This window comes from Sus scrofa, chromosome 3 (genome assembly GCF_000003025.6).
Source record: "Sus scrofa isolate TJ Tabasco breed Duroc chromosome 3, Sscrofa11.1, whole genome shotgun sequence".
Lineage (NCBI taxonomy): Eukaryota > Metazoa > Chordata > Mammalia > Artiodactyla > Suidae > Sus > Sus scrofa.
The window spans coordinates 33,867,629-33,895,553 of record NC_010445.4 but is presented as its reverse complement, the minus strand read 5'-3'; the positions used below and the strand labels follow the sequence as shown (position 1 = coordinate 33,895,553).

Genomic DNA, 27,925 nt, shown 5'->3' with positions numbered 1-27,925 from the left:
GTTCTGGAAATGAAGAGTTGTGACGGTTGAACAACACTGTAAATGTATTTTTTAATTTTTAATTTTTTTAAATTTCTTTTGCCATTTCTTGGGCTGCTCCTGCGGCATATGGAGCTTCCCAGGCTAGGGGTCGAATCGGAGCTGTAGCCGCCGGCCTACACCAGAGCCACGGCAGTTTGGGATCCGAGCCGAGTCTGCGACCTACACCACAGCTCACGGCAACGCCAGATCCTTAACCCACTGAGCGAGGCCAGGGATCGAACACGAAACCTCATGGTTCCTAGTGGGATTCGTTAACCACTGCACCACGACGGGAACTCCCTGTAAATGTACTTAATATCACTTATTGTACACTTTGAAATGGTTGAAAGGATACATTTATGTTTGTTTTACTACAGTTCTTAAAAAAGACTAGAAGGCCACAAAACAAATCCTAGTGATTTTTGACTTTTCAGTGGCAGAATTATAAAGATCATGACTTGCCCTTTGTTACAGATTATGTAGTAAACATATTACTAATTACCAGGGGCACTGCATATAGCTAGCTTTAGTTTATAAAGTACGGCTCCAGCATATCACTCATCTGACTTTATCACGTTGCAGAGCCTGCCCATGTGAGAGCCCCTAGACCTCTGGATGTGAACTTGCTTGGAGGACACCCCCACCCCAGACCCTGTGCCCTGAGGGGCTGGCGCCAAGGACCCACCTCCAGGCTTCATCCCAGTCCCTTCGGATCTGGGGCCACCAGGGGGCGCAGCACAGGCATAGAAGCCTTTTGCAGCACTAGCAACTCTGCACTAAGTGATATCGTTTATTTTCACACCCATCCCAGGAGACAGGATTTTTCCACTTTACAAAATGTGAGAACAATCTGAGAGACTTGATAACCCGCCTCAGGACAGGGATTTGAGAATGGAGGGACCCAGGTCTTCTGACACACCCCCACCTCTCTGTCTTTGATTTCCCAGCAGTGCACTGTTGGAACGAGCCTGGCATAGCTTCCTCCAAGATCTGGCTCTTAACAGAAACTTCTGGCCGTTGTCAATGTCATACATAAGTGCAGTTAAGAATTTGCACTCAGGGCCTCTTTCCTAAACCTGGTTGCTAGCTTCTACCTTGTGAATTTCTCAATTCCAGAAGACAAGTCCCTGGGGTCCTGACAGTTTCCAGCTGCCTGACTTCCCCACTTCAGCCTCACCCTTCCCTGAGCCTTCCTACGGGAGACCCAGGCGGCCTGGCTCCCAGTCCTTCACTTGAGTGAGTCCAGCGCCCCAAACACCTGCATGAAACGCTCCCGGTCCAGGATGCGTCCGTAGCGTAGGGTGAGATAGAAGGTCTGTTTCCCACTGTACTGCCGGATCCGCACAAACAGCTCCTGAGGCCGATCGTGGCTTTCTGTCATGGGGACCACGTCGGCCACGGGGCAGTACGTGTCCTGTCGCCGGCCCCAGAAGGTCAGGTGGGCCACCCGCAGCACCGTGCCTGATTCATTCACATAGAGGATGCCCACCAGCCTCCGGAAGAAATGGCTCATCCAGCACAACATGGCCAGCGCGAAGCTGGCAACTGCGCCTGCCAGGCACAGGGAGTTGAAGGTCATGAGGCCCTGGGAGTACCAGTAGATGCCAGGCGGCAGGGCCACCACTGTCAACGCTGTCTGTGCCACCTTCAGCTGAGAGAGGTACCCGAAGACCCTGATGGCATCAAACCGGTACACCATCTGAAATTTCTCAGTCTCTGTGCCCAGCGGGTTCTTCTTGGATGGCAGAGGCCTGCTCCCCGCCCACCTCCTAGGATCCTGCCCACTGCAGCGCCACAGCCTGTGGAAAGGCCTTCCCCATGCAGCCTGCCTTGGTGACCACAGCACAGCTCGGAGCAGGGCAGCCTGGAAAGGAGACAGGGAGACCATTTCTCTCTGGAACTCAGCCAAGCTAATCACACAAGGACCACATGCAAAACATCTGCTACAGAGGATCCTGCCAGCCTGGTGAGGTCAGCATGATTGCCAGAGATGGAAAGAAAGCTGAAATCAGAGGCTTTACCTCTACCTCACGTGATAGTCAGGGAAGCTGTGTGCTAAAGGAACCACTGCTTCTACTTTACCACTGAGGAAACTAAGCCCAGAGAAGGTGAGAAATTTACCCAAAGACACACAGTCAGGGAGTAGGGCAGTCTAACTTTCAAACCCAACCTCTTTCCTCCAGGCAGCTCAAGTAGGCGCAGGCTTCATTCATTCAGCACATACCCAAGGAGGGCCGGTTCTGGCTGGATACCGGATCCACGGCCTGTGTGAACACTTCCTCAAGCAGGAAACTAAATCAGTGTCCCAGTGGGGAACAAATCCGCTAGCTAATCATCATAATAACTGTAGAATTCTCGGTTAGGTTAAAAGCGTCATCTTGGGGGCAGAACGTAAACGCTGTTTTCTTGGCCTGGATTGAGGGAAGGGATAGAATGGAGGAGGAAGGGATGGAGGCGTCAACTCATAGCACAAGGGTTTTATTAGATGCACAGTTCTACACCTTGAATATTGCACCGAAAGGTGCTTTGAGCTTTGAAGCCAGTTTTGGGTTCCAACCCTGGCTCCTACAGTCACCGGCTGTGGATCGTTGGGCAAATTACTCCACCTCTCTGGGCCCTGGTTTCTCTATCAAAGTGGGTATCCGTAACATACTGAAGAAGGTAACAGTTTTAAAGCCTTTAAATGCAGTAATGCACGGTGAATGCTAAATTTTAGTTGGCCCACGTGACCTAGGGGGCATAGGACGGCGGGGAACCCACGTCGGAGGTCCCTCCTCCGGATTCTCCGAATCAGAACCTAAGGCGTCCGCAGGCCTGCCCGGGGCCTGACTCCGACCCCCAAAGCACGACCCCTCCCTTTCTTGCCACCAATTGCCTTCTTACCATGGCCCCGCAGCCTGCAGCTGGAAGCGAGTCCCTCGCGTTCCGGGAATCTCCGAGAACGTGTCCTCCGCCCTAATGGGACAGCGTGGGGGCGCGCTGCATTCTGGGATCTGTAGTCCAGCCAGCAAAGCCGACGCTAGTCTCGGGCACTGCGGGAGGGGAATTCTCTTCCCGGCGTGCCCTGCGGCACGGGGGCCGGACCCGGAAGTTCCGGGCCGGGTGCCAGGTGCCAGTAAGTCGTGTAAGGTTTACGTGGAAACTGGGGTCATGGCTGCTCCCGGCCCAGCGCTCTGCCTCTTCGACGTGGACGGGACTCTGACCGCTCCCAGGCAGGTAAGCGGTGCAAAACTCCCTACGGCTCCCCGGTGGGTGTAATGACCGTCCAGGTAGGCGACCTGGGGCGGCTAAGGACCGCCTACCTCCCACGGAGGGGCTGAACTTTACTCTGGGTTCCTTGGAGTCATGAGACGAAAGCTCTCACCAGCTTTTCGAGACTTCAGGGTCCTCGGAGAGAAGGGACAGGCTAGGAACTCTTGAGAGCAAGGAACTTTGATTGGAAAACGCAGTTCTGGACTCTCATCAGCACCCCTGGGTTTGAATCCCGGATCAGCCGGGTTTACCAGCTTGTGTGCCCTCTTCAGACCTATCACCTGTGGTCTGCGCCTGTAGCCTGACATGAAAGACATAGGTTTCCAGGCCAAACAGACCTAGCAGAGTCTCTGCTTGACAGCTGTGTGACTTGAGCAAGTTAGTTAACCTCAGAGCCTCAGCATCTGTGGCTTTAAATGGGGCGTCTACCTGTTCCATGTGATGTTTGAATGAATGGATGAAATCATTTAAGTTCTTGAAAGTTATCTTACATACGGTAGACTGTGCTCAATAATACTCAGTAAGTATTCGCTGCCACCGCCACTCCCTGCTCTAGCCTTGCAGTGGAAGGGGGTGATAGAGGAAACCTAGATTGCCACAGGCTGCCTGCCGAGAACCTTCTTGGACTCCTGGAAACTTGCTTTCCATTTCCAGATTTTGCTGCCACGAGCACGGATAGGTCTCAAGATGAACCGTTGTGATGAAGCTTACCCTGACCTACCCTTTGCACACATTAGAAGAGCAGCCATTTGAACTTGAGACTGGCGCTAAATGGCCTCAGTCTCTCTCTACCCTGCTGCGTTTGGGTCGGGTGGTAGCACTGGTGTGCTCCAGAATTCCTCACTGAATGCGTGTGGCCTTAGATGTATCATTTTACTTTTCTGAGCCACAGGTGCTCTGTATGTACTGATGATGCACAGTTGTAAGTTCTCCACAGGCCCTTTTTGACTCCGTAATCAGTGCACACTTGCAAGTTGTTAAACACTCAGAGTGGCCTGGAGCCGAAGTCAGCAGTTCATTGTTTGCAAAGGGCCAGATAGCAAATACTTCCGTGTTTGCTGACCATATGGTCTGTAGTAACTATTCAACCTAAATCCAAAAGCAGCCATAGACCAGATGTGGACCTAGCACAGCTGTGTTCCAGTAAAACTTTATTACGGACACAAACTGCTGCTCTAATTGGCCCATTGGCCGGAGTGCTCTCTTAGGTTTACTTCCAAGCCTTTTGACATATCATTGGACCCTGTCGACCTTTCTCCCTCTTTGATCCCAGGTAGGATAGTTGTTATTTCATTTTAAATAAAGAAACTGAGACTCTGTGAAACGTGATCTGGATTTCCCACAGCAGATCTGGTGCAAGTCTCTGGGCCTCAGGGCGTTGTTGTTTGCTAAGATGGCCATTTTCTTCCACCGCCCAAAAGGTTGGAGGCTGTTCTGGTTATTACGCATGTGGTTCAGGACAGTAAAGAAGCATAAGGCATGGAATAACAACACCAAGCAACCTGCAATGTAGTCCCTTAAAGCATTTGAAACATGACATTCTTTGACATTCTTCTGTGAACATAAGTAATTTTTACGCTCAAAAAAAAGGTCTAATTTAGGAGTTTCCATTGTGGCTCAGTGGGTTAAGAACCTAGCTAGTATCCATGAGGTTGTGGGTGCGATCCCTGGCCTTGCTCAGTGGGTTAAGGATTTGGCATTGCCAAAAGCTGTGGTGTAGGTTGCAGATGCAGCTCAGATCCAGTGTTGCTATGGTTGTGGCACAGGCCGGCAGCTGCAGCTCTGAGTCACCCCCTTGCTCAGGCAGATGTGGCCATAAAAAGAAAAAAGGGAAAAAAAGTCTAATTTAAAAGAGAATTGTTTCTGGAGTTCCCGTGGCTCAATGGTTAACGAACCCCACTAGCATCCATGAGGACTCGGGTTCGATCCCTGGCTTCACTCAGTGGGTTAAGGATCTGGTGTCGCCATGAGCTGTGGTGGAGGTCGAAGAAACAGTTTGGATCCTGCATTGCTATGGCTGTGGCGTAGGCCAGCAGCTACAGCTCAGATTCGACCCCTAGCCTAGGAAGCTCCATATGCCACAGGTACGGCCCAAAAAAGACAAAAAGAGAGGGAATTGTTTTTGTGTGTGCCGAGTGCTCTAGGTAAAAAATGTTTTAGCAACAGTCCAGTAGACAGCCTTTCCCTTCCTGAATATACTCATTCTCAAACATTGAGAAGCACAAGGACAGTCTGGAAGCAATCAAATCGGTTATCTTTCTTGCAGCTGCTGAAACAGGGTGTGACCTAAACAGGTAAAATCTAATTAGAGTGGAATCCAGAGCTCTGCACATTTCAGTGTTTTAGTAGTAGAATTTTGCTGTCTTGCGTGTTTTCCTAAGAAATGCCATTGCATCTACAAGCAGTTGAGACTTAAAAGCCTGCAGAGAGAAGTAGGGCATAAATCTGCGTGAGTGGTTTTCCAACTTTCTATCGTGGAAAATCTCAGGCATACAGAATCACTGGAAAAAAATAGTACCCTGATAGCCATACTCCCAACACTTAAAATTCAACCATGATTGAAATGAACTCTATGGAGTCCGTGCTGTGGCACAGTGGAATCAATGGCATCTCTGGAGCACAGGTACACAGGTTCCATCCACGGCCCAGCACAGTGGGTTAAGGATCTGGTGGTGCTGCAGCCATAGATGGCACCTGTGGCTCAGACCTGATCCCTGGCCCTGGAGCTCCATATTTTAAAAAAAGAAAAGAAATTAATTTTCTCTCTCCTCTCTGTCTCTGTCCCTCTTTTTAAACCTTTGCTCTACCGCTTCCTAAGCTGCAGTGATCCTGGTTCTTCACCCCTAAATATTCGCTCCTGCAGCTCTTGAGGAGAGGAACGTCTGTAGTATTCCATTTAGGTATAGACCACATTCCGCTTTTTTTTTTTTTTTTTTTTTTTCTTTGCCTTTTAGGGCTGCAGGTGAAGCATATGGAAGCTCCCAGGCTAGGGGTCAAATCAGAGCTGCAGCTGCTGGCCTACGCCATAGCACCTGGGGACCTGAGCCAGGTCTGTGACCAACACTAGATCCTTAAGCCACTGAGTGAGGCCAGGGATCAAATGAGCATCCTTATGGATACCAGTCGCATTTGCTTCCTCTGCACCACAACAGGAACTCCTCCCATTCCTCTATTGATGAAAGTTTGCTTCCATGTCTTGGCTGTCATAAATAACGCTACAGGAGTTCTCGTTGTGGCTCAGAGATTAACGAATCCGATTAGGAACCTTGAAGTTGTGGGTTCGATCCCTGGCCTTGTTCAGTGGGTTAAGGATCTGGCATTGCCAAAAGCTGTGGTGTAGGTGGCACATGCGGCTCGGATCCTGCATTGCTATGGCGCTGGTGTAGGCCAACGGCTACAGCTCTGATTGGACCCCTAGCCTGGGAACCTCCATATACCTCTAGGGCAGCCCTATGAAGCAAAATAAATAAATAAATAACGCTGCAGTGAACATGGGGGTGCATGTATCTTTTTGAATTATGGTTTTCTCCAGATATATGCTCAGGAGTGGAATTCCTGGCTCATACAGTAGTTCTATATTTAATTTTTTGTGGGTTTTTTGTTTTGTTTTGTCTTTTTAGGGCCACATATTCAGCATATGGAAGTTCCCCGGCTAGGAGGCAGATCGGACCCACAGTTGCTGGCCTAAGCCACAGCCATAGCAGCACCAGATCCAAGCCGTGTCTGTGACCTACACCACAGTTCACGGCAAGGCCAGATCCTTAACCCACTGAGTGGGGCCAGGGATTGAACCTGCATCCTCATGGATGCTAGTCTGGTTTGTTTCCACTGAGCCATAATGGGAACTCTTATGTTTAGTTTTGTAAAGAACATCCCTACCGTTCTCCATAGTGGTTGTACCAATTTACATTCCCACCAACTGTGTAAGAATGGTCCCTTTTCTCTGTACACTCTCCAGCATATATTGTTTATAGGCTTTCTTTCTTTTTTTATTCTTAGGGCCATACTTGCAGCATATGGAATTTCCCAGGCTAGAGGTTGAATCAGCGCTGTGGCCTACGCCCCAGCCACAGCAATGCCAGATCTGAGCTGCATCTGTGACCTATGCTTCAGCTTGGGGCAATGCCGGCTTCTTAACCCACTGAGTGAGTCCAGTGATTTAACCCACATCCTCAGGGGTACTAGTCGGGTTCTTAACCCACTGAGCCACAGCAGGATCTCCCCGTTTGTAGACTTTTTGATGATGGCCATTCTAGCTGGTATAAGGTGGCACCTCATAGTATCGATTTGCATTTCTTTGATAATTAGGGATGTTGAACATCTTTTCATGTGCTTTTTGGCCGTCTGTCTGGCTTCCTTGGAGGAATGTCTATTCCAAGCTTCTGCTCATTTGTTGATTGGACTGTTTGTTTTTTGGATATTGAGCTGCATGAGTTGTTTGTATTTTGGAGATTAATCTCTCGTCAGCTGCTTCATTTGCAAATATTTTTTCCCATTCTGTGGGTTGTTGTTTTGCTCTGTTTATGGTTTCCTTTGGTGTACAAAAACTTTTAAGTTTAATTAGGTCCCTTTTGTTTGTTTTTGTTTTTATTTTCATTACTCTAGGGGGTGGATGGGAAAAGATATGCCGTGCTTTATGTCAAAGAGTGTAGGGCCTGTGTTTGCCTCTGGAAGTTGTATAGTATATAATCTTATATTTAGGTCTTTGATCCATTTTGAGTCTATTTTTGTGTATGGTGTTAAAGTGTATTAATTTCATTCTTTTACATGTAGCCGTCCAGTTTTCCCAGCATCGCTTATGGAAGAGACTGTCTTCTCTCCATTGTATATTCTTGCCTCCTTTGTCACAGATTAGTTGACCATAGGTGCATGGGTTTCTTCCTAGGCTTTCTGTCCAGTTCCACTGATCTAAATTTCTGTTTTTGTGTCTGTACCACACGGCTTTGATGATGGTAGCTTTGTACTATAGTCTGAAAGCAGGGAGCCTGGTTCCTCCAGCTCCATTTTTTTTCTCAGGATTGCTTTGGCTGTTTGGATTCTTTTGTGTTACCATGCAAATTTTAAAATTCTTTGTTCTAGTTCTCTGAAAAAATGCCGTTGGTAATTTGATAGGGATTGCCTGTAGATTGCTTTGGGCAGTATAGCCATTTTTACAGTATTGATTCTTCCAATCCAAGAACATGGTATTTCTTTCCATCTGTTTGTATCATCTTTGATTTCTTTCAACAGCATTTTAGAGTTTTCAGAGTACAGTCTTTTGCCTCCTTAGAAAGATGTATTCCTAGGAGTTCCCATCATGGCTCAGTGGAAAAAAATCTGACTAGGAATCATGAGATTGCAGGTTCAATCCCTGGCCTCGCTCAGTGGGTTAAGGATCCAGCATTGCCGTGGCTATGGTATATAGGCCAGCAACTGTTGCTCCGTCTGATTTGACCGCTAGCCTGGGAACCTCCATATGTTGCAGGTGCAGCCCTAAAACGACAAAAGACAAAAAAATAAAAGCTATATGTTTGGAGTTCCCGTCGTGGCGCAGTGGTTAACGAATCCGACTAGGAACCATGAGGTTGCGGGTTCGGTCCCTGCCCTTGCTCAGTGGGTTAACGATCCGGCATTGCCGTGAGCTGTGGTGTAGGTCCCAGACGCAGCTCAGATCCTGCGTTGCTGTGGCTCTGGCGTAGGCCGGTGGCTACAGCTCCGATTCGAGCCCTAGCCTGGGAACCTCCATATGCCGCAGGAGCGGCCCAAGAAATAGCAACAACAACAACAACAACAAAAGGCAAAAGACAAAAAAAAAAAAAAGAAAGATGTATTCCTAGATATTTTTTTCTTTTTAATGCTCTGGTGAATGGGATTGTTTCTTTAATTTCTCTTTCTGATCTTTTGTTGCTGCGGGTATGGAAATGTGAGAGATTTCTCTCTCTCTTTCTCTCTCTCTTTTTTTTTTTAGGGCCACACCCATGGCCACATCCCAGGGTAGGGGTCGAATTGGAGCTGTAGCTGCTGGCCTACACCACAGCCACAGCAACTCCGGATCCAAGCCTCATCTGTGACCTAACACCACAGTTCATAGTAATGCCGGATTCTTTACCCACTGAGCAAGGCCAGGGATCAAACCTGCGTCCTCATGGATGCCAGTCAAATTCATTTCTGCTAAGCCACGACAGGAACTCCCTGGATTCTTTTTGTTTCTTTTCCTTCTCTGATTGCTAGGGCTAGGACTTCCAAAACTATGTTGAATAGAGGTGGCAAGAGTGGATATCCTTGTCTTGTACCTGATCTCAGGGGAAATTCTTCCAGCTTTTCACCCTTGAGAATGATGTTAGCCCTGGGTCTGTCATATACGGCCTTTATTATGTTGAAGTGTTCCCTCTGTGCCCACTTTCTGGAGAGTTTTTATCCAGAAGCTTTCTGGAAGCTTTTTCTGCATCTGTTGAGATGATCATACAGTTTTTATTCTTCACTTTGTTAATGTGGTGTATCGCACAGATTGATTTGTGGATATTAAAGAATCCTTGCATTCCTGGGATAAATCCCACTTTGTCATATATGATCCTTTTAATGAATTGTTGGCTTCAGTTTGCTGGGGTTTTTTTGTTTGTTTGTTTGTTTTGTCTTTTTGCCATTTCTTGGGCCGCTCCTTTGGCATATGGAGGTTCCCAGGCTAGGGGTCGAATCGGAGCTGTAGCCACCGGCCTACACCAGAGCCACAGCAACGCGGGACCCGAGCCGCGTTTGCAACCTACACCACAGCTCACGGCAATGCCGGATCGTTAACCCACTGAGCAAGGGCAGGGATCGAACCCGCGACCTCATGGTACCTAGTCGGATTCGTTAACCACTGCACCATGACGGGAACTCCAGTTTGCTGGTATTTTGTTGAGGATTTTTGCATCTATGTTCATCAGTGATATTGGCCTTTTGTGTGTGTGTGTGTGTGTGTGTGTGTGTGTGTGTGTGTGTGTGTGTGTGTGTGGTACCTTTGGTTTTGGTGTCTGGGTGATGGTGACCTCATAAAATGAGTTTGGGAGTGTTCCTTCCTCTGCAGTTTTTTGGGATAGTTTCAGAAGGGTAGGTATTAACTCGTCTTTAAATATTTGATAAAATTTACCTGTGAAGCCATCTGATCCTGGACTTTTGTTAGTTTTTTATCACAGTTTCAATTTCAGTACTTGTGATTGGTCCATTCATCTTTTCTATTCCTCCATGGTTCAGTCTTGGAAGATCGTACCTTTCTAAGAATTTGTCCATTTCTTCGAGGTTTTCCATTTTATTGGCATATAGTTGCTTGTCATAGTCTCTTATGAGCCTTTGTATTTCTGTGTTGTCGGTTGCAACTTCTCCTTTTTCATTTCTAATTTTATGGATTTGAGCCTTTGCCCTTTTTTTTTCTGGTCGTGTGTGGCTAAGGGTTTATCAGCTTTTGGGTTTTTTTTTTTTTTTCCTTTTTTGGCTGCTCCATGGCATATAGAGTTCCTGGGCCAGGGATCAGATCTAAGCCCCAGTTGCAACCTATGCCACAGGTGCAGCAAGGCTGAATCTTTAACCCATTTTCCTGGGCCAGGGATCAAACCTAGTACTTCAGAGACACTGCTGATCCCATTGCACCACAGCAGGAACTCCAAGGGTTTATTACTTTTGTTGGGCTTTTCAAAGTACCAGCTTTTTTTTTTTTTTTTTTTTTTTTTTGTCTTTTTGTCGTTGTTGTTGTTGTTGTTGCTATTTCTTGGGCCGCACTCGCGGCATATGGAGGTTCCCAGGCCAGGGGTCTAATCGGAGCTGTAGCCACCGGCCTATGCCAGAGCCACAGCAACGCGGGATCCGAGCCGCGTCTGCAACCTACACCACAGCTCACGGCAACGCCGGATCATTAACCCACTGAGCAAGGGCAGGGACCGAACCCGCAACCTCGTGGTTCCTAGTCGGATTCGTTAACCACTGCGCCACGACGGGAACTCCCAAAGTACCAGCTTTTGGTTTCACTGATCTTTTCTATTGTTTTCTTCATTCCTATTTCATTTTTTTTGGCTCTGATCTTGATGATTTCTTTCCTTCCACTACAGGCTTTGTTCTTCTTTCTTTGGTTGCTTTAGGTGTAAGATTAGGTTGTTTATTTGAGGTTTTTCTTCTCTCCTGAGGTAAGCTAGTATTGCTCTAAACTTCCCTCTTAGGACTGCTTTTGCTGCATCTCATAGATTTTGGATCATTGTGGTTTTTTGTTTGTTGGTTTGGTTTTTTTTGTCTTTTGTCTTTTTATTGCCGCATCCTTGGCATGTGGAGGTTCCCAAGCTACAATCTAATCGGAGCTCTTGCTGCTGGCCTATGCCACAGACACAGCAACACCAGATCCGAGCCACGTCTGTGACCTACACCACAGCTCATGGCAACACTGGATCCTTAACCCACTGAGCAAGGCCAGGGATTGAACCCGCAACCTCACGGTTCCTCGTCAGATTCATTTCCGCTGCTCTAAGATGGGAACTCCTGGATCATGGTGTTTTCATTTGTCTCTAGGTGTTATTTGATTTGTCTTTGATTTCTCCAGTGATCCATTGGTTGTTTTGTAACATATTGTTTTGTCTCCACATGTTTGTGTTTTTCATAGTTTTTTTTTTTTCTTATAGTTGATTTCTAGTTTTATCATGTTGTGCTTGGGAAGGATGCTTGATAGGATTTCAATTTTCCTAAGTTTACTGAGGCTTGATTTGTAGCCCAGAATGTGATCTATCCTGGAGAATGTACTGTGTTCACTTGAGAAGCATCTGTATTCTGCTGCTTTGGGATGCGGTGTTCTATAAAATAGCAAGTCCATCTGGTCTAATGCATCATTAAGGCCTTTGTTTCCTTGTTGATTTTCTGTCTGGATGGTCTGTCCATTGCTGTTGAGTGCAGTATTAAAGTCCCCCAGTATTACTGTATTTTTTTCAGTTTCTCCTTTTATGGCTGTTAGCAGTTGTCTTATATTTTGAGGTGCTTCTGTGTTGGGTGCATGTATATTTGTAATGGTTATATCTTCTTGTTGAATGGATCCTTTGATCATTGTGTAATAACTCTGTATTTTAAAGTCTGTTTTGTCTGATAGGAGTATTGCTACTCTAGTTTTCTTTTGATTTCTGTTTCTATGGAATATCTTCTTCCATCCTCTCACTTGAAGTTTGTCTGTATCCCTAGAACTAAGTGGGTCTTTTGTGGGCAGCATATATATGGGTCTAGTTTTTGTATCCATTCAACCAGTCTGTGTCTTTTGGTTGGAGCCTTTAGTTCATTTACATTTGAGAGAATTACTGATATGTATGTTCTTAATGCCATTTTGTTAATTGTTGTGCATTTGTTTTTGTTGGTCTTTTTTCTTCCTTTCCTTTGTTCTCTTATGGTTTGATGACTATCCTTAGTGTTGTGTTTTGATTATTTTTCCTTATTTTTGTGTGTATCTATTATAGATTTTTGGTTTGCAGTTACCATGAGGTTTTGATATAGGAATGTATATAGATATATATATTGATATAGGAACATATATATGTATGTGTGTGTGTTTTAAGTTGACAGTGTCTTAATTGCAAATGCATTTCCACTGCCCTGCATTTGTACTCTCCTCACGATTGATAGTTTGATATCATACGTGTGTGTGGATGATTTCCTACCTTTACTGTATGTCTGCCTTTACCAGTGAGCCTTCTCATTCGTAACTTTCTTGTTGGTAGTTGTGGCCTCTTTTTTTTTTTTTTCCTCCTAGAGAAGTTACTTTGTTATTTCCTGCAAAACTGGTTTGGTGGTGCTTAATTCTCTTGGTTTTTGCTTGTCTGTAAAGCTTTTGATATCTCCTTCAAATCTTGCCAGGTAGAGTATTCTTGGTTGAAGTATATCTTACCCGTCTGGCTTACACAGCTTCTGCTGAAAAATCAGCTGATAACCTTATTGGGGTTCCCTTGTATGTTATTTGTTGCTTTTCGATATTTTATGTCTTTTTTTTTTTTTTGCTTTTTAGGGCTGCCCCTGTGGCATATGGAAGTTCCCAGGCTAGGGGTCAAATTGAAGCTATAGCTACCAGCCTACACCACAGCCACAGCAGTGCAGGATCCAAGCCATATCTGTGACCTACACCACAGCTCACAGCAACACTGGATCCCCAACCCACTGAGCAAGGCCAGGGATCCAACCCACAGCCTCATGAATCCTACTTGGGTTCATTAACCACTGAACCATGACAGGAACTCCCATTCTTTTTTCTTTATTCTGTTCTGCGTCAATAATTTCCACCTCGCTTATTCACTTTTTTGCCTCCTGTATTCTGCTACTGGTTCCTCCTCATGAAATTTTTTCATTGCAATTATTGTATTGTTCACCTCTGCTTGTTTATTCTTTTTTTGTTTTTTTTAACAAGAATTGCAACATTCATTTCAGGTTCTCTCTTGGGTTTTTTGTTTTGTTTTGGATTTTTTTTTTCTTTCTTTTTTGCACACAGGCAGTATGTGGGAATTCCTGGGCCAAGGACTGAACCTATGCCACACAGCAGAAACCAGAGCCACAGCGGTGAGAATGCAGGAGCCTCAACCTGCTAGGCCATCAGAGAACTCCCTGCTTGTTTACTCTCTTTTTTTTTTTTTTTTTTGCCTTTTCTGGGGCCGCACCCACGGCATATGGAGGTTCCCAGGCTAGGGGTCTAATTGGAGCTGTAGCTGCCGGCCTACACCACAGCCACAGCAATGTGGGATCCGAGCCGCATCTGCAACCTACACCACAGCCCATGGCAACGCCAGATCCTTCACCCACTGAGCAAGGCCAGGGATTGAACCCGCAACTTCATGGTTCCTAGTCAGATTTGTTAACCACTGAGCCATGACGGGAACTCCTTGTTTATTCTTTAAAGTCTTCTCTTTGTTAAACATTTCTTGTAATTTATTGATCTTTGCCTCCAGTTTTTTTTTTTCCCCCCAAGATCTTGGATCATCTTTACTAGTATCATCCTAAAGTCTTTCACCCATAGATTGCTTATCTCCATTTCTTTTAGCGGTTTTCCTGGGGTTTTGTCCTCTTCCCTCATCTGGCTCATATTTCTCTGCCTTTTCCTTTTGTATAGCTTTATGTGTGCTCTCCTTTTTGCAGGCTACAAGGTTGGAGCCTCTCTTGCTTCTCGTGTCTGCCCCCATGTGAGTGAAGTTGGTACAGGGGTTGGTTGCAGGCTTCCTGATGGGACAGGCTGGTACCTGCCCACTAGTGGGTGGAACTGAGTCTGGTCCTTGTGCTGGGTAGGGCTTTGTCTCTGGGTGTGATTAGAGGTGGCTGGGTGCCTGGGAGGACTTTAGGCAGCCCGTTTGTTGGTGGATGGGGCTGTGTTCCCACCCTGTCGTTTGGCTTGGGGTTTCTCAGCCCTGATGGGTGGGGCCATATTTTTCCAAAAAATATGGCAGCTTCCAGGGGAGCTCACCCCAATGATTACTCCCTGGGACCCCCACCTCCAGTGTCCTGCCACAGTCGCCCCCTCTTTTCCCAGGAGACCCATCAAGGCTCGCAAGTAGGTCTGACCCAGATTCTTATGGAGTCCCTGCTCTGCCCTGGGACCCAGTGCACACAGAACCCCATGTTCGCCCTCCAGGAGTAGGGTCTCTGTTTGTCCCAGTCCTCTGGAGCTCCTGCGCCCAAGCCCTGCTGGTCTTCAGTGTCACATGTTCCGGGGCTCCTCCCAATACCAAACCCCCAGGCTGGGTCACCTGATGTGGGGTTCAGAACTGTCACTCCTGAAGGAGAGTCTCTGGAATATGATTACTTTCCAGTCTGCGGGCTGCCCACCCAGCGGGTATGGGGTTGCTTCTGTTGTGTAATTCCCCCCCCCCACTTGTTCTGGCTTCCTCTTTGTCTTTAGGTGTGGGATATCTTTTTTGGTAGCTTCCAATCTATTTTGTTTTTTCTTTGTCTTTTTTTGTTGTTGCTGTTGTTGTTTGTCTTTATAGGGCCGCACCTGCAGCGTATGAAGTTCCCAGGCTAGGGGTCAAAGCAGAGCTGCAGCTGCCAGCCTACACCACAGCCACATGGGATCCGAGCCACATCTGCGACCTACACCACAGCTCATGGCAACATCAGATCCTTAACCCACTGAGCGAGGCCAGGGGTCAAACCCGCATCCTCATGGATACTAGTCAGGTTCATTACCCCTGAGCCCCAACAGGAATTCCCTGTCTATTTTGTTGATGATTGCTCAGAGGCAGTTGTCATTTTGGTGTTTTCATGAGAGGAGGTGAGCTCGAGTCCCTCCAACCCACCATCTTGAGGCTTAAATCTATTTAGAAACATCACAGTAATTTTGCTGTGTGGTTATTTTGCTCCAGATCTCTCTCCTGAAGTAGGGGGTAGTTTAGATGCTCCTCTGTGGTCACAAGGAGCCAGCTCTAATTTCTTGTCAAAAGACATGTGCTGCCACTTGGAGCTGAAAAGGTGCCTCTAACAGCCCATGCATAGTGCAGGCACATCATACCAGCTGCCTCATCCGTGGGCACAGGGGTCAAGATAGAGTAAATTGTGCCCTTAGGCTTCGGTTTGAGGGCGGAAGTGTTTCATTCGCCGTTACTATTGCATTTTTAATATTTTGCAATCACAAGAGTCTCCCCCACTTCCTCCCCTTTTGACGTCAGGTCTGAGTTAAGCACCCGGGGGGGACTCTGGGACTCATCTTCCCAGTTGTTGACTCAGAGGCCACTGCATTGTGTCTCTAGGTCAGGATTGCACCCGAAGTTGTGGGAGAGACGGACTGCACTCTCCTCTGAACCCTCCTGTACAGTGTCTCTTCTTACTCATGTCTGTGGTAGTTTTCCATACATATTTTTTAAAGAAGAGGAGAGAGTTGAACTCTAGATGTTTTTATACTGAGGTTGAAGGGGTTTTTTGTTTTTAACTTCTGGTAACTTTATTTGTGAGTCTTTTTCCATGTTAAGTGTACAACTAAGACTGCTAGGAGTTCCCATCATGGTGCAGTGGAATCGAATCCGACAAGGAACCATGAGGTTGTGGGTTCGATCCCTGGCCTTGCTTAGTGGGCTAAGGATCTGGTGTTGCCGCGAGCTACGGTGCAGGTTGCAGATATGGCTTGAATCTGACGTTGCTGTGGCTGCGACGTAGGCCAGCAGCTGGAGCTCCAATTAGACCCCTAGCCTGGGAACCTCCATATGCCACGGGTACGGCTCTAGAAAGCAAAAAAAAAAAAAAGTGGAGCTCTTGCTGGGGTTCAGCGGGATTGGTGGCATCTTGAGAGCTGCTGTGACGTGGAGTTCAGTCCCCAGCTCAGCACAGTGAGTTAGGGATCCAGCATTGCCGAAGCTGTGGCTTAGGTCATGATGGTGGCTTTGATCAGATCTCGGGCCTGGGAGCTCCGTATGCCCTGAAGGAGCCAAAAAAAATGTCCCCCCCAAAAAAGAGAGATTGCTAAAAATAAATAAAACCTTTAAAAATTCATTGTGATTGTCCTAATACAGGGATATCCCTTTTCATCTAAGTTTAAAATTTCTTTTGAACTAGCACACAGTTTGGAATTTAGCAGGAAATTGTACCACTGAGACCACTGTTTATAGATCTTATCTTTCAGGAGAGACTCAGAAATCTAGTGATCTTACTCTGATGCGTTTCATTTATATAATTATAATCAACTCTGAACTTCCTCTTTAATCTCATTTTGTTGTTTTAAAATCAACAACTGGGAGTTCCCGTTGTGGCTCAGTGGTTAGTGAATCTGACTAGGAACCATGAGGTTACGAGCTCGATCCCTGGGCTCGCTCAGTGGGTTAAGGATCCAGCATTGCCGTGAGCTGTGGTGTAGGTTGCAGACGTGGCTCAGATCTGGCGTGGCCGATGGCTACAGCTCTGATTGGACTCCTCGCCTGGGAACCCTCATATGCCGCAGGTGCGGTCCTGGAAAAGACAAAAATAAGTAAGTAAGTAAATAAACAAATAAATCAACTAAATAAATAGAGTACAGTGTAGCGTTCAGCAGGAATAGGCTAGGTCTATATGCATTATGGAAAATCAGCACAACGTAGTGCTGAGAAAACAGACTATTGCACAAGGTGTAGAGTGACTTATGTTTCAAAAACTAGGGCCTGTTTGTATAAATGCACAGAAAAAGAGCTGGAGAAATGTATTACCTGTGTGGAGATTTTTTTCTTTCTTTTTTTTTTTTTTTTTTTTTAGGGCTGCACCTGTGGCATATGGAAGATCCCCGGACCTAGGGGTCAGTTTGGAGCTGCAGCTCCCAGCCTACGCCACAGCCACGGCAACACCGCTCCTAACCCACTGAGCAAGGCCAGGGATCGAACCCAGATCCTCATGGACACTATGTCAGGTTCTTAACCCTCTGAGCCACCATGGGAACTCCTACTTATGTGTGTTAAACAAGGTAAAAATAAGTAAAACTTAACAGATTTTTTTCTGATAAGACAGTGGATGTCCTGGGAGTTGTGGCGCAGTGGGTTAAGGATCCATCGTCGTCATTGCTGTGGCTCAGCTCACTGCTATGCTGCAGGTTTGATCCCTGGCCCAGGAACTTCCACATGCCATGAGTTTGGAAAAAAAAAAAAAAGTTGATGTCCCCAAATCACCACTAAGTAATTAGTCTTATGTATAGACATAGAAACCAAATCAGCAGATAAGAAAGTGCAGGTTCTGGAGTTCCCACTGTGGTGCAACAGGATCAGTGGCATCTCTGGAGCATGGAGTCGCAGGTTCCATCCCTGGCCTGGCACCGTGGGTCAGGGATCCGGCCTTGCTGCAGCTGTGGTGTAGGTCGCACCTGTGGCTCGGATCTGATCCTTGGTCTGGGAGCTCCGTACACTGCCGGGCAGCCAGAGAGGAGGGCAAGGGTTCTGTTACTCTTGCCGTCTTAGTCTCCCAGTTATTTTGTGGCTCTTCACTCTTTTATTTCCTTTTGGAAATGCAGAAAATTACCGAAGACATGGATTGCTTTCTACAAGAACTGAGGCAGAAGATCAAAATTGGCGTCGTGGGCGGGTCGGACTTTGAGAAAGTACAAGAGCAACTGGGAAACGACGGTAAACTCCACATTGCTCATTACGTTCCGGTAAAAGATTAGCTTCTTCTGAGGCTGCTGGGACCTAGAGCCACGTAGTATCAGAGGCAGCCCCTCGCCATCATCCTCAAGGCGTCCTGCTTTCTCGTTTGGAGAAATATATTCTCTGCCTTTTTTTATTCCTGTTTTTAATCCTATAGATTAATTTCTGGAGTTGCTAGTGGAGCGGTTGGTACTCAGGTACCCGGATAAATGCACCTAGAAAGATGTGTGTTTCTCTGCCCGGAAAACATCTTGCCAATCCCTATTCACCACCCGTCGAGCCTCCTGCCTCCTTCCCACCCAGGTGTTGAGGTGTCAGCTCTGGGTCTTCACGCCCCCCCACCCCCCCCCAACCCCGTTGCCCGACCTCAGTCTCCCAGGAGGTCCTTAGTCTTGAGTCACCCGGGCTCCTTCCCTGCCTAGTGAACCGGCATCTCTAGCCCAGGACCCCAGGAAGCTGGAGGTTCTTATTTGCCCTTCACTGGAGATTCTGACTCAGTAGGGCTGCAAGGCCTTGGAATTGTACTTCAGCAGCTACTTTCAAGAGATTCTGATGTACAAGCCTGCTGGCGTAGCATTCTCTGATGACTGCAAACTGGTTAGAAGACGTGGACTGTGAATTATTCATCTCCACGGTGCCTGGCCTTTAAGAAATAGTGGGTAAAAGGAGTTATCTTGTGGCACAGCGGGCTAAGGGGCCAGCATTGTCACTGCAGCAGCTTGGGTCCAGTCCCTGGCCCAGGAATTTCCACAGGCCTTGGGCGTGACCAAAAATTTTAAAAGAAATAGTGGGTGATAGTCGATCCTGGCAACATATCTAGCAGATTAACTTTCTTTAGAAATAGATCCAAGAAAGGATCAAGATAGCAGAGGAGTAAGACATCATGCTCACCTTCTCCCACAAACACATCAAACAAAACCACATCTCCATTCAGAACAGTTCACACGGAACGACTCCTGAGAGCTGGCATGAGAAGTTAAACCTCCAAAAAAGGGCAGGAAACCCTCCACCTAACTGGGTAGAAAAAAAGAAAAATAGATTAAGTGCCTTTAAAAAAAATAGTGGGTGGAGAGATAGGTTGTTCATTCTGTGGGGGCCTTAATTATTTGGGGCCAGACCACCCCCTGTCATCGGGGGCTGTGCTGTGCATGGTAGGGTGTTTAGCAGCATGCTTGGCCTCTACTCACTTGATGCCAGTAGAGCCCCCAGACCCATGGTGACAACCAAAAATATCTCCAGACACTGCCAGGTGTCCTCCAGGGATCACAGTCCCCGCCAGTGAGAACCACCGCTCTAGATGTGCTGTCTTGCAGTCCACTTGCGTAGGGTATGTGTTTTGGATCAGTTACCAAAAGAGTCATCTGCAGAGTCCCTTTCAAACTCTGTTTCATTCACGTGTAGTTTTCCCTGGAGGTGCTCTGCAGAAATACTGTGAGCAACAGCATGGAGCACCTTAAGCCCTGGAAATTCTGTTGCCTGCTCCTGATCACCTTTTCTGCCTCTGGTCCTATACTGCACCACAGACTCAGGCTTTGTCAGAGTAGGCCAGGGTCTCACATCTCAGTGAGTATGAGTCAAAGCCTCAGAATCAAGACAGTCGCAAGCCAGAAGAAAGTGTCACCCGCACCCCCGCCCGTGTCGGAATCTCGGAATCACCCGGAGAGCTCATTACAATACAGATGCGGGGGCCTCACCCAACAGACAGTGCCACCTTTTAACAAGGGCCTGAAGTTTGAGACTCGGTTAAGATTTATGTCGGTGGTCTCCAAATCTGAATGCATGTAAAAAAAACAACCTCATTGCTCATCTGGCCCTACAGATTCTGATTTGGAAACCTCGAGGACTCCCTGCTGTGGTGCAGTGGGTTGAGGATCCAGTGGTTCCGCGATGCAGCTTGGATTCGGTCCCTGGCCTGGGAACCTCCATATGCTGCAGGCGTGGCCAAAAATTTTAAAAAGGAAGGAAGAAAGCTTGAGAGCAGAATCTGGAATTGTGCTGCACACAGCTGCCCTGCTGAGGCACATTCTTAGTGGGTTGGGAGCCGTCATTGGGAGCCCATTTTCCTTTCTAGATGAGCTGCAGGGGGAGGGGACCCAGCACCGACTGTCCAGTCTGCAGCCTCGTTGTCACCTCTGTTCCTTTCTTTCTTTATTTTCAGCCACGGCATGTGGAAGTGTCTGGGCCAGGGCTTAGATCCTCATCACAGCAGTGACACCACCAGATCCTTAAGTGCTAGGCCACTAGGGAACTCCCTCATCTTTTAAATTTATGTTAGAGAATCCCCCCTCCCTTTTTTTTCTTTTCCGGCTGCACCCACCCTTATGCAAGTTCCCAGGCCAGCGATCAGATCCGAGCTGCCTATGCCACCTATGCCCCACTGGCTCCTTAACCCTGTGCACCGGGCCAGGCTGGGCATCAAACCCACAATGCCACAGAGACAAGCCAGATCCTTAACCCACTGCGCCCCAGCGGGGGCTCTTTAAAGAGCCCTCTTAAAAGAAGTTTTTAAGGAGCTTTTTTTCCACTCTCCCAGTCAGTTTGGATGAGAGAGCCTCTCATAGTCCTTTCTGGAGGTGAGCAGTTTTATTGGCGATGAGTGTTAAGAAATAGAAACACAGGATTCTGTGCGTTGTGTTCTCAATATTCTTTGCTTTGCAGTGGTTGAAAAATACGATTACGTGTTTCCAGAAAATGGCTTGGTAGCATACAAAGATGGGAAACTCGTGTCTAAACAGGTAAGTTCTCCACCTCCCAGCTGCTCCGTGCTGCTTGCGAAGTGTCTTCTACGAAGGTCTTTGACACTGACTGCCCCAGGGCGGCCTGTGTGGGAGCTGAGTGGCCACGAGTCTGCACCTCTGCATTTTGGATGCTGGGCCATGTGACTGTTACACCTTCCACATTGGAACTCAATGTGTATAGTTGTTCTTAAGGATCGGCAATCTCATCCTTCCGGCAGGCAGCAGGGACTTGGGCGGGCGGCCTTGCCACGGGCATCTTTAAGAGCTGTGCAGCTCTTATTACCGTTAAGATCGTTCCATTTGGACATGAGAGGAGGCCAGAGTGGGACAAACACATTTCCTCTCCGTGTCTGTGGATGTTTTAATTGAATAAAAGCAGCGGCGATAAACTCTTGCGGGCTTCCAGGAAGCACTTGAGAGGTGATGGATACAAAAATCTTGATAACGAAGCGGAAGATGCTTTTGACTAAAGCCCTTCCTGGTTCGCCTAAGGTCTTCAGCGGAGAGAAGGAGCAGGGCAGGAGGCCGTGTCCTGTCTGCGCGGGTGGCCCGGACCGGAGACCCGCCACCCCGTCGCGGCTGAGGACCTGGGTTTGCTGTAGAGGCATTTTGAAGATGCCTCCCACCATGTGTCAAGTAACTGCCGTGTTTTCTTTATCTAGAATATTCAAGGTCACCTGGGTGAGGCCCTGATTCAAGATTTAATCAACTACTGTCTGAGCTACATTGCGAAAATTAAGCTCCCAAAGAAGAGGTAGATTTGCTTTTTTTTTTTTTTTTTTTTTTTTTCATTTTGCCATTTCTTGGGCTGCTCTCACAGCATATGGAGATTCCCAGGCTAGGGGTCTAATCGGAGCTGTAGCCACCGGCCTACGCCAGAGCCACAGCAACGCAGGATCCGAGCCGCATCTGCATCTGCTGGGGGTCGAATTGGAGTTGTGATCACCAGCCTACACCACAGCCACAGCAACGCTGTGATCCGAGTCACGCCTGCGACCTACACCACAGCTCACGGCAGCATGGGATTCTTAACCCACTGAGCGAGGCTGGGAATCAAACCTGTGTCCTCATGGATGCCAGTCAGATTCATTTCCACTGAGCCACGATGGGAACTCCCCATGTGCTGTCATGTCACTGTCTGATTTCACACTTTAAAATATCTGGATTTCTGGCTTCTGTTGTGTCTGAAGACGGGGCAGCTTGATGCCCACCCCGCTCCCAAGTGGCAGCAGCTAGCTGGGCAGCGCTGCCCCCGACCCACACCCATCAGCCTTTCACAGGCCACCAGTTTCATTTTTTCTGGCCTCTAGGCTTTTGATTGAGGCACCTGCCTCTTGCTCTGAATATTGTCACCTCAATTCCCATTCTTAAATAATGACATAACGTGCACACAGGCCTTGAAAAGATTGACAGGAAACAGGCCAGCAGTGGACCAGCACACTAGCAGTGGCTGCTTCTTGGTGATGAGGTTGCAGGTGCTTTTTCTCTGAAATACTTTACAATTCCGTGTCCGTTTTCTGTACTTAATATGCTCTGTTAATATGTTAACACCTTAAGGGTGAGGAGGAAAAACATTTTTTTTTTTTTTTGTCTTTTTTTGTTGTTGTTGTTATTGTTGTTGTTGTTGCTATTTCTTGGGCCGCTCCCGCCGCATATGGAGGTTCCCAGGCTAGGGGTTGAATCGGAGCTGTAGCCACAGGCCTACGCCAGAGCCACAGCAACTCGGGATCCGAGCCGCATCTGCAACCTACACCACAGCTCACGGCAACGCCGGATCGTTAACCCACTGAGCAAGGGCAGGGACCGAACCTGCAACCTCATGGTTCCTAGTCGGATTCGTTAACCACTGCGCCACGACGGGAACTCCAAATGATCACTTTCTTTTTTTTTTTTTGGCTTTCTGCCTTTTCTAGGGCCGCATCCGCAGCATATGGAGGTTCCCAGGCTAGGGGTCTCAGAGCTGTAGCCGCCGGCCTACACCACAGCCACAGCAACTCGGGATCCAAGCCACATCTTCGACCTACACCACAGCTCACGGCAACACCGGATCCTTAAACCACTGAGCAAGGCCAGGGATCGAACCCACAACCTCATGGTTCCTAGTCGGATTTGTTAACCATTGAGCCATGACGGGAACTCCGAGAAACATTTTTAAATGGCGATTGAGGATTCCTACTGTGGCGCAGCAGCGTAGGCAGTGTCTCTGCAGCGCTGGGATGCAGGTTCCATAACCAGCCTGGCACGGTCAGGTTGGGGGAGCATACGTTGCCATAGCTCTGGCGTGGGTCACAACTACAGCTTGGATCTGATCCCTGGCCCAGGAACTCTGTTGCAGCCAAAAAAGAAAAAAAGAAGAAAAAAAAAAAAGTGATTGAATTTCAGGATATGCTGCAGTTTTGAGATTTCCTGAAATAAGTGCACCCCTGCCCAGTACCTCCTCTCATAGGTCAAGGGCCTCCCTTTTCTCCTTCTTTTTCTTTTTCTTTCTTGCCAAGCCCACAGCATACAGAAGTTTCCGGGTCAGGGATGGAACCTACACCACAACAGTGATCCAAGCCTCAGTGGTGGCAGCACCAGGTCCTTAACCCACTGTGCCACCAGGGAACTCCAAGGGTCACCCTTTTCAAGTCTGTCCCAGGAAAGGGCATGGATGAGACAGGCAGGACCCAGAGCTGGTCTTTGTGGCAGCTGGGAGGTGGCACGTGAGGGCTCGTTATCCTCTGCCGTTTGCTTTCCTATGTGTTGGAAATTCTCTGTTGTGGAAAATGAAGTGTGGAGCGTATCCCAGGTCAGTGTGGTCTTTGCCTTGGCCTCAGCACTCAGGGAGAACGGGTGAGGTGCCCGCTGTCCTCAAAGAGGGCGCCATCTGGTGAGAGGGGCCGGCGTGCAGCACCGTATCTCTGTGCCCTGAGCTCCTGGTGCCTTCCGGGGGCAGAGCAGAGGGCCTGCTCCTTCAACACCTGCCCATGGTTCCCGTGGGGCCAGCTCTGTGCCCCTGCAGGTCAGGCAGGTGAAGAGAGTCCACATCTCCAGGGAGGAGGGGGATGCTTGATGAGCGGCCCTAATCCTGGCTCTCGCGAACGGAATTCTTTCTGCTGCGCCTCCCGCTCCCTCCCTGCCTTGGGAGTGACCTCTTTTGCTGACAGTGGAGCACCCGCAGCCCTAGGATCACCCCCGAGAATGCTCCCCCGTGGGAGGGTCGGGCCGGTGTGCACCGGGTCCAGGACACCCGGGACGGGGGGTTGACGGAGCGTCTCGGCACTTGTCTGTCCTGCACGCCGACACCGCAGGGGAGGGATCGGGATCGGTGACGGGGATTTCGCTGGTCTTACTTGACTTGCCGAGTAGTCATTCCTTCCCGGTTTACAAAGTACTTTTACATAAACCGGTGCGTTGGATGTTCAGGAGCCCCTTCAGAGGGGTAGAGCGAGGGCCGCGAGCCCCTCTTGGAGGCTTCGGGAGGGTCATCTTATAAGCGGTGGCCTTGGAGCCTGGTCCTCAGCAAACAAGCCCCCGGCCCCCCAGCCTGGCCTGTGTCCTTGAAGTGCTATTTCTGAGGCTTATCTCTGGTCCTCAGCACCATTTCCTGTGTCACTTTGCTGGTGAAAATCAGCATTTCACTAGGTCACTGGCTGCCACACAGCCCAGCCATATTTTCAGATTTCTCAGGGAACTTGAAACTTTGGTCGTTGTTTCTGTAGCTCTTTGTTAATTGTTATGCCCTCTAACAGAAATAGAATGTGAGCCCTATTAAGTTTCTGTGGCCGTGTTTTTTAAAAAAGGTTGAAAGGAACAAGTGAAATTAATTTTATTTTCTTTTTACGGCCACACCTGCAGCATATGAAAGTTCCCAGACGAGGAATCGAATCAGAGCTGCAGCTGCAACTTGTGCTGCAGCTTGCGGCAACGCCAGATCCTTAACCCACCGTGCAAGGCCAGGGATCGAACCCACATCTTCGTGGATGCTAGTCAGGTTCTTAGCCCACTAAGCCACAATAGGAACTCCTAAAATGAATATGTTTTATTTAACACCATATGTCCAAAATGTAATTATTTCAAATATATTCAATATAAAGTACCCTTAATGACGATGACACTCCTAGGAGTTCCCACCATGGCACAGCAGGTTAAGAATCTGACTGCAGCAGCTCAGGTCACTGTGGAGGTGCAGGTTCCATCCCTGGCCCAGTGCCGTGGGTTGAAGGCTCCAGCATTGCTGCAGCTGCAGCGTAGGTCAGGGCTGAAGCTCTACTGAAGTCCCTGGCCCAGGAACTCCCACACGTGGCAGATACTAAACACTCCTCTCAGATCGGATGAGCCATAGTTCAAAGCTCTGTAGCCACGTGGGCTTGTGGCTGCCGCACAGCCCAGCACAGCTCTGCCACATGTTGATCATGGACACACCAGCCTCTGCCTTTGGAATTGCCCCACTTTCTCGCCTGTTTCTCCATCCCTAACATTCCTCAAAAATATGATGTCTCTCCGGGACCTTTTTTCATCGCCAGGGGTACCTTCATTGAATTCCGAAACGGGATGTTGAACGTGTCTCCCATCGGAAGGAGCTGCAGCCAAGAAGAACGCATTGAGTTCTACGAACTTGACAAAGTGAGTCTGAAATAGCCTGGGTTTATAGAGATGAGGTGTGCGTCTCTGTGACCAAGAAAGTGTGCTTGCATTTGGGGGGGGGGGGCGTTGGGTTTTTTTTGGTTTTTTTTTTTGCTTTTTTAGGGCCTCACCTGCAGCACATGGACATTCCCAGGCTAGGGGTCTAATTGGAGCTGCAGCTGCCAGCCTACACCACGGCAACGCCAGATCCCTAACCCACTGAGCGAGGCCAGGGATTGAACCCATGTCCTCATGGATGCTAGTCAGGTTCATCACCCCTGAGCCACAATGGGAATTCCCCAGAAAAGAGCACTTTCTAATGCAGTGCCTATCCTTACCTTTTTGTTCTTCTCAGAAAGAAAATATCAGACAAAAATTCGTGGAGGATCTGCGGCAAGAGTTTGCAGGGAAAGGCCTCACATTTTCCATAGGTATTGTATGTCTGAATGGGTTTCACCGTCTGGAAGCCATTTGCCGGCAGGTGGTTGGGGGCCATCGCGCTCTTGAGCCTGAACTGCACTGGCGTTGCAGATGGGAAGGGGGCTGAGCAAGAGGAGGGGGAACCGCTCTCCATAAGCAGCCGTAGCAGAGACTTGCCGAGGTAGGAGTGACTACCAAGCTGCCGGGTTTCGTTTAAAATTCTCACCCAGCCAGGATTCTTCCTCCCTGTGCTTCTCCTGGTCAAAAATAAGAGCATCTCGGAGTTGCCTGGTAGCCTAGGGTTAGGGCTTCAGCGTTGTCATTGCTATGGCACAGCTTTGATCTCTGGCTGAGAATTTCCACACACCATGGACCCGGCCAAAATAAAGTAATAAGAGCCTCTTACGTAGTGACGAGGAAGAACTTAGCCCCATACCTCTGGGAGAAGCCAGCGTGCAGGTGATGCCACAGGAGAGAGATGGGACGGGGCCCCTGAGGAGCCTGAGTGTATTCCGACTCCTGTAGGGTTTGAACGGCGAGGAGCCAGACTCGTCACTTGGGTTAGTCTTAACAAATCAAGACGGCAAAGCACAGGAGTTCACGCTGTGGCACAGTGGCTTAATGAGCTGGCTTGTCTCTGTGGCACTGGCCTGGCACAGCAGGTTAAGGATCTGGTGTCGCCATGCTTAGGTCGCAGATGATGCTCAGATTCTATCCCTGGCCCAGGAACTTTCATATCAAACAAAAGAAAGAAAAACAAGGCCTTGAGGAGTTCCCTGGTAGTGCAATAGGTTCAGGATCCAGTGTTGTCACTGCTGTGGCTCAGGTTCAGTCCTCGGACCAAGAACTTCCACATGCCATGGACGCAACAACAACAACAAAAAAACCCGAGGCCCAGAATGGGGAGGGGGTCTGTCTGCTGTGGAGCTGCCCTGCGGCGCCTGGGGGTGCAACGTGCCTGTCACCTGCTGAGAGCAGGCCGATTGCCGTCATGAACCATTCCTTTCTTCTTTTTTTTTTAATTGAAGTATAGTTGATTTAAGATGTGGCATTAGTTTCAGGTGTACGTGTATCCACTCCATTATACTTATACCCATTCTTTTGCAGGTTCTTCTCCCACGTAGGTTATTGCCGTTTTTTTGTTTTTGTTTTTGTTTTTTGTCTTTTTAGAGCTGCGCCAGGGGCAGATGGAGGTTCCCAGGCTAAGGGTCCAATCAGAACTGTAGCTGCCGGCCTACACCACAGCTCACAGCAACACCAGATCCTTACCCACTGAGCGAGGCCAGGGATCAAACCCGCAACCTTATGGATACTAGTCAGGTTCACTAACCACTGAGTCACAAGGGGAACTCTGAGGTTGTTGCAGGATAGTGAATAGAGGTCCCTGTGCCACACAGCACATCCTGTTCATCTGTTTTCTTTATGGTAGTGTGTGTATATTAATCTCAAACTCCTGGTTGATCCTCCACCCTCCCTTTGCCCTTAGGTAACCATAGGTTTTTTTGAAGTATGTGAGTTTGTTTCTGTTTTATTAATCAGTTCATTTGTATCATTTTTTTTTAGATTCCACCTATGAGTGGTAGGTGGTATCTGTCTTTGTATGACTTCACTTAGTATGATCATCTCTAGGTCCATCCGTGTTGCCGCAAATGGCGTTGTTTCATTCTTTACTACGGCTGAGTAACATCCCAGTGTGTGTGTGTGTGTGTGTACATAGGTGTACTCACACACACACCACATCCTCTTTATCCACTCCTCTGTCTGTGGACACTTAGGTGGCTTCCATGTCTTGGCTGTTGTAAATAGGGCTGCAGTGAACATCGGGGTGCATGTATCTTT

The 27,925-nt window shown here is 48.1% G+C and overlaps 2 protein-coding genes across 7 annotated transcripts in view; one reads left to right on the top strand and one right to left on the bottom strand.

Moving 5' to 3' along the window:
* On the bottom strand, nucleotides 27-3,039 carry TMEM186 (transmembrane protein 186). 2 transcript variants are annotated; one of them, XM_003124605.4, is made up of 2 exons: nucleotides 2,905-3,039; nucleotides 27-1,885 (listed from the first exon to the last, which is right to left on the bottom strand). In XM_003124605.4, exons 1-2 carry the CDS (start codon nucleotides 2,905-2,907, stop codon nucleotides 1,250-1,252), a joined length of 639 nt encoding a protein of 212 aa, XP_003124653.1. In that variant the 5' UTR covers nucleotides 2,908-3,039; the 3' UTR covers nucleotides 27-1,249. The 2 variants fall into 2 exon arrangements, with proteins under 2 accessions (XP_003124653.1, XP_020942318.1); XM_021086659.1 differs by lacking the exon at nucleotides 2,905-3,039 and adding an exon at nucleotides 2,246-2,874.
* The window catches only part of PMM2 (phosphomannomutase 2), a 35,414-nt gene continuing 10,570 nt past the window's right edge, over nucleotides 3,082-27,925 (top strand). For all 5 annotated transcript variants that reach the window (XM_021086654.1, XM_021086658.1, XM_021086657.1 and 2 more), the window contains exons 1-6: nucleotides 3,082-3,237; nucleotides 18,191-18,302; nucleotides 20,982-21,058; nucleotides 21,724-21,815; nucleotides 25,567-25,666; nucleotides 26,022-26,097. In XM_021086654.1, the coding sequence (XP_020942313.1) occupies nucleotides 3,172-3,237; nucleotides 18,191-18,302; nucleotides 20,982-21,058; nucleotides 21,724-21,815; nucleotides 25,567-25,666; nucleotides 26,022-26,097 (523 nt within the window). In that variant the 5' untranslated portion in view covers nucleotides 3,082-3,171. The remainder of the gene's footprint in view (nucleotides 3,238-18,190; nucleotides 18,303-20,981; nucleotides 21,059-21,723; nucleotides 21,816-25,566; nucleotides 25,667-26,021; nucleotides 26,098-27,925) is intronic.